Here is a 10,804-nt window from a genome sequence, read left to right as displayed (position 1 = left end):
CTTGTTCTTTCTTTAGCCCTCTTCCGCGCCCTGTTCTTCCCTTCGGTTTTAGCTTCCCAGCCTTCCTTCCATCAATGAGAACAGAGCCAGCTTGTCTATGGCTCTATTTTCAGTTTCAGGAGCTCAACAAAGAACCTTTCTCCGTGTGGGCTGTTTGCAGGCGGCACCTCCCTTTCCTTCCAAGCCGATGAGAAGGTTTTTGTGAAAATCTTCAAGGTAGTTCACGCTGGCAAGCGGCTCTGCTTGGGTCGGGTTCAAGGTGAAGCGACCTAGAAAAAATAATAATAATTTTGGCGAGTAAACCGCATGCTGGAAAATAGGCTCCTTCATCAAGTAGGGGTTCTGTAGTTAGTCCTCACACATCCAGAACTCGGCGGCAGAGTTTTGGAAAGGCTTTGAGAAGCGCCTGCTCTTTCTGTTTAGGAATTAAAAATATTGCCTTTTCTGGATGGCAGCTTTTGAGGGAAAAAGGTGTTACAGGTGTTTCCCTTTTAGGGAGAAAGAAAACATGCTTAGAGGAGAAAGAGGAAGGAAACAGAGCAAGTTTAGCACAGAGAGAGGAACTTACAGATCTTCTCTGTACAAAAAATATGTTGTTGTTGTGAAGTCATGTCCGACCCATCGCGACCCCATGGACAACGTTCCTCCAGGCCTTCCTGTCCTCTACCATCTTCTGGAGTCCATTGAAGCTTACGCCTCCTGCTTCAGTGACTCCATCCAGCCACCTCCTTCTCTGTCGTCCCCTTCTTCTATGGCCCTCCGTCTTTCCCAGCATTAGGCCCTTCTCCAGTGAGTCCTTCCTTCTCATTAGGTGGCCAAAGTACTTGAGTTTCAACTTCAGGATCTGGCCTTCTAAAGAGCAGTCGGGGTTGATCTCTTCTAGGACTGACCGGTTTGAACGCCTTGCAAAAAATAGACTAACCTAAAAAAAACCGTTCAGTCTCTTAAGCCATACAAAAAAACACTCCTCTTCAGTGTGAGCTAACTCAGGTGGATGCCAAACCATGATTTATGGTGCGGCATGCCAATCTAGCACAGAACAATATGCAAGGCTAGTCTATTGATACTTATCACATGAACTTCATGTTTTAAGATGGCATGACATTTATTTTTCTAGGTCGTTTAACAGGAATCTTTCAAGAAATATTTTTCCCGAGTGGGTAATTGCATTAGCCTAGAAGAGCAACGACTTGTCTTATGGTTTCTCAAAAACAAACCAATTTATTACTACCTAAACCGGGCCAGCTTCTTCTGATGCATCAGAATGAAGTTCTACATGGTCCACTGAAGCAGAAAGCTTTAATATGTTTGCAGCTCCTAAAGGTGCCACAGGACTGTTCCTTCGGGAATGTGTCATGGACGTGTCTTTGAGTCAGTTCTCAAGACATGGCATCATGGTTTCATTTGGACATTGGCCAGCTCTGCGCTCTGCCTTTCTAACAAACCTAGTTGCCTCACAGCTCGTAGGAAACTGTTTACAAGGCTTGCAAAATCTATCCAAGGAATTTCAAGATCCGCCTGAGTCAATCAAGGAAAATCCCAGTCTTGTCTCTTATGTCATGCTGCTGGTGGAAGGCATGTGCTCTGCAGTCTCACGCTTAGCCCGGGGAGCTGAATGTGGGTGGGTCTCTTTGGGAGTGTGGGAAAATTCTGAGCCGAGCTGCTGTAGAAAATGGGATGTCAAGGCCTGTGGCATTTGTTCTGTTCTGCTTTTGCAGGAGGAAAGAAAAAGCAAGGGAGGATTCTAGAATAGGCATAGACTTCAGTGCTGCATCACTAAAAACCACAAATACAGTAGGTACAGTGTAGTCAATCAATCAGAATAGAATTGGAAGGGACCTTGGTGGTCTTCTAGTCCAACCCCCTGCTAAAGCAAGAGACCCTATACCATTTCAGATAGGGGGTTGTCCAGTCTTTTCTTAAAAACTTCCAGTGATGAAGCACCCACAACTTCTGGAGGCAAGCCATTCCACTGGTTAATTGTCCTCACTCTTAGGAAGTTTCTCCTTAGTTCCAGGTTGCTTCTCTCCTTGATTTGTTTCCTTCCATTGTTTCTTATCTTGCCTCCTGGTGCTTTGGAAAATAACTTGACCCCCTCTTTTTTGTGGCAGCCCCTCAAATACTTTATCTTGTATTTATGCTTCTCTTGAATTGAGGCTTTCTGGTTCCTTCTCCACATCACCAGGGCAGCTCCTTCTGGTTTGTTTTCATTTTGGAAGGAGTGTTGAGTGGTGCTGGTTGCCGTTGTAGAGTGGGTGTCTCAGGGTTGTTTGGGGTTTGCTCATAGTCGGGCAGACGATCCTCCTCAGGTGGGGACCAAGAAATTTGCGAGGGAACAGGATGGAGAAGTTTGTTCTTAGTGAAGCGTCCTGGAATTGTAGCTCCAAACTGTTGAGGGCCTCTGGTTATCTAGGACGGGCCTTTTCAAAGTCTGTAGTTCTGAACCCTGGGGCTTGATGGGATCCCACCAACAACAAGCCCCCCCAAAACGACAGTTGGTTCTCTACTTACCACCATTCATTTTGTGACCATTCAGTTATCCCAGCAGGGGAAAAAGTGACGTACAACCAGTTCTTGCACTTCACCACCAGCTCAGCATCCCCACAATCGTGTGATCAGAATTAGGAGATTTGGTACCCGACATGTACTTTCAATGGTTGCAAGGTCATGTGGTCGCCATTTGCCACCTTCTCAGGAGCTTGCAACGAGGACATTGAATGGGGGAAGTCAGATTCATTTAATGACCTCGTGATTCACTTAACAAACGTAGCAATAAGGTTGCAAAATCCGATGCAACTCAGTGAACAACTAGTTTGCTTCGCAATGGAAAATCTGGTCCCGATTGTGATGGCAAGTCGATCTGTACTTGAATACGGCCAAATTTAATAATAATAATAATAATAATAATAATAATAATAATAATAATAATAATAATAATAATAGTGATAATAAAATTGGAAGGGACCTTGGAGGTCATCTAGTCCAATCCCCTGCTCAGGCAGGAAACCCTATACCATTTCAGACAAATGGCTGTCCAGTCTCTTCTTAAAAACTTCCAGTGTTGGAGCATTCACCGCTTCTGGAGGCAGGTTGTTCCACTGACTAATTGTTCTAACTGTCAGGAAGTTTCTCCTTAGTTCTAGGTTGGTTCTCTCATTGATTAGTTTCCATCCGTTGCTTCTTGTCCTGCCTTCAGGCGCTAAGCTTTCTATCACCAAGCTCCGGATCAGGAGTTCTAGATACACACACACACACACAAATTTATCTTATCTCACCATTGAAGTGACATGGGTGGCTTTTTAAAAAACAGGTTCCTAAAAATAGCAGTAGCACTTAGATTTTATATACCACTCTATAATGCTTTACAGTGTTCTCTGAGCAGTTTACAAATGTTAGCACTTTGCCCCCAACAATCTGGGTCCTCATTTTACCGACCTCGGAAGGATGGAAGGCGGAGTCAACCTTGAGCCGGTCAGGATCAAACTACTGGCAGAGTCGGCAGAGTCAGCCTGCAATACTGCAGTCTAACCACTGGGCCACCAAGGCTCTTAATGTACGAAACCCTCTGTTTTTGTGCCTGACTCAACACCAATCAGTCACTCAAGGTTAAATATTGATCAGTCCCCCAAAAGCTGAATGTTTTTTTACAAAGAGGGATGCTCATTTGCAAACCTGTCTGCTTTCCTTCTGCCTCCCTCCGTCAACAATGATTGTGGAGTAGAATTTTTCCCCCTCTTTTCCCCCTTTCTCTTTTGTGCAGGTGTTTGGAGTCCATCGTGATGTTCTACCGCCAGGGCCGGGAGGAAGAGCCTTACGTCACCATCACCCGCAAGAAGCATCTTCACAGCGACTGTGAGATTGAGATTGAGCAGGAAGTGGGACACCTGGTGCGCCGGCTGGTCACTCACCGCAATGCTTTCAAGCGCATGGCGGTCATTCAGGCCTTCCTAGGCTCCACCCCACAACTCACGCTGCAGCTTTATGTCACTTTAATGGAGCAATACGCCCCGCCCAGCAGAGGTAAAGACAGAACAGGGCCAAAGGATGGGAGGGGAAAGGAAACTAGAGGGTAACCCAGCCCCCTGTTATGGTCTTGCCATTTGCACTTTACAGCTTCCAAAAACTCAAAGTGTGGTCCTGCAACTATTGCCATCCCGGATGTAATAATTTACCAATTAAACTGAGTGTCTGCATCATTCCTTTTGCAAAAGGTTCTTTAGCATCGAAACACGTTGCCAGTGATGCTTTTAAAGACTTCCAAAGGAGACTTTCCGCCAGAATCTTGGCCCAGTTGCCAAAAAGTCTCAGGGGATCAGTGTAGATGCTTCTAGAAGATTCTACAATCCTTTTTAAGGCTAGACGGTAGAGCCAGTGTTCAAGGTTAGAAAAGCTGCAGCGCCCCATGGCTGGAGACTAAAAGACTGTCTAAAACGGTGGTTCTCAACCTTTTTAATGCCGCGACCCCAACCGGTCATAAGTCGAGGACTAAACCGGTCGTAAGTTGAGGACTAAACCGGTCGTAAGTCGAGGACTACCCAACCGGTTGTAAGTCGAGGACTTTCCCTGCTCGGGAGCGCCGCACATGCGTGGTTCCGCCCCCTGCACTGGCCGAGGCGTAGCTGGCAAGCGGCAGAGATGGAGCAGGCCGACCACCAGCTGGCCCAGCCCAAGGGAAGTAAGGCACCCGCCGGAAAAGGGGTAAAAAATGGCGGACAAAAAAAATGGCGGACAAAAAAAATGGCGGACAGCCTTGCTTGGCGACCCCCATGAAAAGGTCGATCGACCCCAAATGGGGTCCCGACCCACAGGTTGAGAACCACTGGTCTAAAAGGCTCAGAAAAAGCAAATTAGGTCCTCCATAACAGTCTGGTTGGTGAATTCTTGTCAACTGAGTGTCTGGAACCTGGGCCTCTGCTAGGTGTATGAGTTCAGCAGGTGTGGTTTTCTGCCGTCCTGGTTTAATAGAAGCTTCTGCGCAATTCCCAAAGGTGTGGTTCCAATAATTAGTATTTATAAAATCGAAGGCAGGTATTTTAATTGCCAAGCTTGAAGGCATTTTGCCATCTGCCTTCCCCGAGGGACGTCAGCTTAGAAACATGCAGATAGATAACACACCCATCGCCTCCGTCCAGTGTGAGTAGGTGCTTTGAACAGCCTATCTCATCCTGATGTTTTCCAGATGTGCATGATGTCAAGTTTAATCCCCTTCCAGGAATTTCTCTTCCTTTCCTCCTCCTGAATGAATGGATGGATGCTTTATTGAAGTTTTAGACAGAACCATAGTCTTTGACTTAGAACAGTTCACTTATTAATTGTTTGAAGTTACAAGGGCACTGGGAAAAAAAGGACTTATTTTTCACACTTATGTCCGTTGCAGCATTCCCATGGCTACATGATCCAAATTCAGACCGTTGGCAACTGACTCACATTTATGACGGTTGCGGTGTCCCAGAATCATGTGATTTCCTTTTGTGACTTTCTGACAAGCAACGTCTATGGGGAAACCAGATTCACTTAACTTACTAACTTAATAACTGCAGTGATTCGCTTAAGAAATGTGGCGAGAAAAGTGGTAAAATGGGACACAAACTCAGTTAACTAATTTCTCACTTAGCTATGTAAATTTTAGGCTCAGTTGTGGTCCTAAGTCAAGGACTACTTGTATAACTAAAACTATCAATGTAAAACTCAGGTCAACGTTTAGTAATAAAATGAGCACATACAAATCTTTAAAAAAAAACTGGATTCAGCATTCACATGACTAATTTAGCTTAATCATCTGGAGGTTCTAATTGTGTGTGATGAAAATCAGGAGTCTAGTAGCCTAAACTCACTAAGGTGTGGGCCTTTTAATAAGGTGTATTAGTTAGAAAAAGCTCTACAATACTAGTATCCCTGTCTAAAGGTCTCAAAGGAGGATGTAGGTGTTCCATAAGTAATTTCCTCCTGTAGGAGACATACGTGATGACTTTCATATCCCCTGACCAGGAGTTGGAAGCCAGGAGAAATTTTTGTGTTTACAGAGTGTTTAATCTGGGTGGTTTTAACTTGCATTCATATAAAAGTATCACCAGTCCCTGTAAATGTAAAACAAGATTTTGCAAGTAATGTTTGAGACTCTGTTAATAGACATTGGATGTACATTTGTGTGGGTGGCTTGGGATTTTTTGAAAGTCAGTTCCGCGTTAGCCTTTGCCAAGAGTCAGTGACAAAATGTGCTATTTCCTCGTGTTGTATATCCTCCATATTTACCCACAAGGGTTCTCTAACCCTCCTAAGCAGATATAACCCAACAGGGAATTATTCAATTGGATGAAGGAAACGGAAGTTAAAACCACTCAGGCTTTCACATCCAAACTGCCCAAGCTTGGCTTTGCTAAGTTCCGGTCAAAGAAATGAACTAGCCAAAAATCCATAACATTTCATGTTCATGCAGAAAATAATGTACGGAATCCACTCCTGCAAAACCTGGTGTAGATTAAGGTGAAAGAGTATTTTGGATTTTACCAGGGCATTCCTCTTGGCTAACCAGTCTCACTGGTTTATCTTCGCTTAGCTCAGCACCTGGTTTATCCTCTAACTCAGTGTTTCTCAACCTTGACAATTTTAAGGAATGTGGACTTCAACTCCCAGAATTTGACAGCCAGCAATGCTGGCTGTGGAATTCTGGGAGTTGAAGTCCACATGCCTTAAAATTGTCAAGGTTGAGAAACACTGCTCTAACTCCTTGTGAACTTTCAATATAGATTCTGGGAAAAGAGAGGAGACACACCCTGGGGCAGCAAATCTCATTCCCCCCCCCAGTTGCAGACAACTTCCGCCCCCTCTCAATTGCAGGCAACTTTCCTGCAGGGGATGGATATCCTCTGCTCCAGCATTTGTTTGAGCCTGCGACTTCTACATAGATAGTCCTAGACGTATAACCATTTGTTTAGTGATGTTCGAAATTACAACGGCACTGAAAAAAATGGCTTATGACCGTTGTAGCATTCCCAGGGTCACATGATCAAAATTTGGATGCTCGGCAACTGGCATGTACTTATGACAGTTGCAGTGTCCCGGGGTCATGTGATCCCCTTTTGCGACCTCCTGATAAGCAAAGTCAATGGAGAAGCCAGATTCATTTGCTAACTGTGGTTGCCAACTTAACAACTGCAGTGATTCACACAGCACCTCTGCTTTTTACAAGTTGATCAACCCACGGTGGCTTTTCTTGGCTCACCCTTTCGTTTTCCCTTCCCTTTTTAGCTGTCCTGATGAGCATGTGCTTACTCTCGGTCACTTACGGGGCGTTGGTCTGCAACACCTTGGCCATCCAGATCAAGTACGATGACTACAAGATCCACCTCCGCCCGCTGGCCTTCATCTGTATCCTCTTGTGGAGGGGTTTGGAGATCTCAACCCGCATCACCATCTTGGTTCTCTTTGGGACCGTCTTCAAACATTACGGCTTGGCGGTGGGCGCGGCCAACTTTTTGGTGTTCTTCTTCTTACCGTGGATTGAGTTTTGGAGGAGCGGGGCCAAATTACCCGAGAACGTGGAAAAGAACTTCAGCCGAGTGGGAACTTTGACTGTCCTGGTCTGTATCACTTTGCTGTACGGTGGCATCAATGTCTTCTGTTGGTCGGCTGTCCAGCTCAGGTTGTCCAGGCGAGACTTGATAGTCAGGTCCCAAAACTGGGGCTGTTTAGCTTTATTCTACTTGTTCCGGGGACTAGAGAACAGTCTGCTGCTCCTGGTCTGGTACTTCTTCGACGCGGAGATCTACGAGTACCTCTGCACTCCCATGTTGGTGCTGCAGCTGCTTGTGGCGTACTGCTTGGCCATTGTCTTCATGCTCTTTTTCATGCAGTACTTGCATCCCTGTCGCCGCCTCTTCACACACAACGTCACTGACTTCTTGCATTGTGTCTGTTGTCAGAAGGAAGAAGTTGCCATCTCTGCTGATTTGGAAGCACCTCATGAACCTGGTGTGAGGCATAGCATAGTATGACAATCCACACGCTGCTGACGGGATGGTTATGAATCCCGTCCTGTTACGTTTCCGCAGTGGTACCTGTTTACCCCACCGGGATAAGCCTTAATTTCATGGTGCTATGCTATAATTTATAAGCAAGGATGCAGCTGATCGTGGTGGTGAGGCCTTCTAGAGCATCCGCTGGACTTTATGATGGTGGGCTGTAAGGATACCCTTTACTGTTGTGGGTGTGGGACTAGGACAATCAGTATTAGGGACAGCAGAAGAAGACTTGTCACATAGTATGGAAGAGGAACTCTAGTTGATGGGGCAAACCATCAACGAAGGATAGTCTTGCTCTTCTAGGTGCTGACAGTTTGGCACCAGGACTCCCCTGGCTGTACTCATTTTCAGAAATGGACCTGAAGGAGCCTCAGTTGGCTCAAAGGGAGAACTGTTGCAAGAAGAGGCTTTGAAGAAGAGTGGCCAATGGAGACTGTCTTATATCTGTGTAATACTGCGAAGTTGGGCAAAGCTTCAGAGTCACTTTCCCAGCCTTTGCTTTTATTTATTTGAAAACTTGCGAAGACTTTATTGTTGTAATTTGAAGTGCTGGAAAAGATGTTGCCATTTATAGCAACTTGGTCTCAGAATTTGTTTGGGTTTCTACGGTTCCATTCGTGGCCAGGTGATCCATGCTCAGGCTGAAAGCTCAGGATGATGACTCTCTAAGGAGCCCCATTGGTGGAGGATGAGCTTTGGATTTCTTGCGTCCAGATCTTCAGGGATGTTGCAGCAGATTGGCCTTCCCAATTGCCCTGGAAGGACAAAGCTAGAGGCTGACTGCTACATTGGTGGCATCCTTCAAGGGCTGAGATTGAACTTGTTGAGCTTGTGATGGGAAGCTGGACCATTCCACATCCAGGTTGTGGTTCTAGAAGGTGATCAGCTCGTTGTAGTTTGGGCTGTCACTTGGGGAGGTGAGCATTTCCCAACCACTTGGCTGGACCCCGTGCAAAGATATACTTGGAGTGATTTTTTTAAAAAAAAAATCCATTATGTTAAAATGCTCAGGGCTACGAACCCAATTTGGCCAAGCTTCTTGGCCTCCCAAACACTTCCCATGCTATGTAGCGCAAGGATGTTCTTGAACACGAGCTCGTCCAATAGGTGGGTCTTCAAATGCTTGTAAGGACTATGGGCTGACATGTCGAGTTACATATTTGACCCCAACAATTTCCTTGTATGAACTGATTTCTCCTTGTACCTCTCCTCTATTGAGCTAAGACAAGGGGGTGTCCAAACTTGGCAACTTTAAGACCTGGGGACTTAAACTCCCCAAATTCCTCAGCAGCCTGGCTGGCTGAGGAATTCTGGGAGTTGAAGTCCACAAGTCTTAAGAAGTTGCCAAGTTTGGAGATCCCTGAGCCTACAGATAGGCCAGACTCTGAGTTAAAGGACCACTCTGTGTGGGATTTTGGTGCTCTTGCGTAGAAAGCTGATCTGTGACCGTCCTTCCTCTTTATGGTTATTTCTGTCCCAATGAGCAGGGTGAACAAGACCTTCAGCAGTAATAATTCAGGAAGAAAAACAGCATTCGGGACTATGATCCTATGACTACCTAAGGCTGGTTGGTGTCTGGAAAAGCGGGTCCAAAGTCTTCAATCCCATAATAACTATATGAGGTTTCATATTGATGCTAAGCCCAGGAGTAGAGGCAACACAGTGTAATTTAACTGCCCTTTTATACTACATCAAGATGCCTCTATGGACACTTTGGATGTTCTCACTTGTATAGTGACAGGCATATTTTTGGGTTGGCCTTTTCCAACCCCCAAATATTATGCTTGGTGGCTCTTTCCATCAACAGCCAATATGGAAAGATTAGAGAAGACCACCTTTGATTGACGAGGAGATTCCTGTTGGTATCTTAGACCAGGGGTAGGGAACCTTGGCTCTTTTATGACTTGTGGACTTCAACACCCAGAATTCCTGCACCAGCCACGCTGACTCAGGAATTCTGGGAGTTGAAGTCCACAAGTCATAAAAGAGCCAAGGTTCCCTACCCCTGCCTTAGACCCTATCAATCTTTGTACTTTTTTTTTGCCTATTCTTCACTGCAAATAGGAAGAAAAAAGGGGTGTCTTTAAAAACAAAATAGTCCATTCTGGGCTGGCCTTTAAATAGGCTGGTTTGAATTTCTACGTTCTTTAAATCCTCATTGCGTTTGTATTGCCTTCGCTGAAACCAAGGCATTCTTTCGCTCCTGAGATCAACTCTAGCCTGAAATAGACCCAACTTCAGGGGAACATTCAGATTCTCTGCCTTCTTCAGCTTCATGTTGAGCAGGAGTCTGTCTTTCAGCAAGGCAGCACAAGCCAATGTAGCAGATACTAGCCGAGCCAAGCCTTGGGTAGAGTTTCACCCTCTCCAGTGGCTTTCAGAGGACAGCTAAACCCAGCCAGGAATGATCACCTACCTCAAAGAGAGATTCCACCACTGCCTTTTTGACTGCCTTCCCCTGTGACTAAACTAGGTGTCCAGATCAGGTTTTGGGACCAGGCAATCTTAAGACCAGAGGCACAATTTATTTTCCCTAATTCTCCATTTCTTTTTAGTGCGTAGTTTCCTGAAGGGTAGCCATTGTGGCCAGGAACTTTCCATATGTTTTGTCTTCCTCTTCCTCTCTCCTCTCCTCTCCTCTCCTCTCCTCTCCTCTCCTCTCCTCTCCTTCTCTCCTCTTCTCTTCTCTTCTCTTCTCTTCTCCTCTTCTCCTCTCCTCTCCTCTCCTCTCCTCTTCTCTTCTCTCCTCTCCTCTCCTCTCCTCTCCTCTCCTCTCCTCTCCT

The 10,804-nt window shown here is 45.7% G+C and overlaps 1 protein-coding gene across 1 annotated transcript in view; it reads left to right on the top strand.

Moving 5' to 3' along the window:
• XKRX (XK related X-linked) overlaps positions 1-10,804 on the top strand; it is a 17,901-nt gene that overhangs the window by 5,281 nt on the left and 1,816 nt on the right. The window contains exons 2-3 of the mRNA XM_015820571.2: positions 3,761-4,020; positions 7,249-8,938. Coding sequence (XP_015676057.1) covers positions 3,761-4,020; positions 7,249-7,994 — 1,006 coding nt within the window. The 3' untranslated portion in view covers positions 7,995-8,938. The remainder of the gene's footprint in view (positions 1-3,760; positions 4,021-7,248; positions 8,939-10,804) is intronic.

The sequence above is a fragment of the Protobothrops mucrosquamatus genome, unplaced genomic scaffold, assembly GCF_001527695.2.
Source record: "Protobothrops mucrosquamatus isolate PMUCROS unplaced genomic scaffold, P.Mucros_1.0 scaffold1146, whole genome shotgun sequence".
Classification (NCBI taxonomy): Eukaryota; Metazoa; Chordata; class Lepidosauria; order Squamata; family Viperidae; genus Protobothrops; species Protobothrops mucrosquamatus.
Note: the sequence above shows the minus strand (reverse complement) of the source record. Positions and strands in the feature narration are given on the sequence as shown.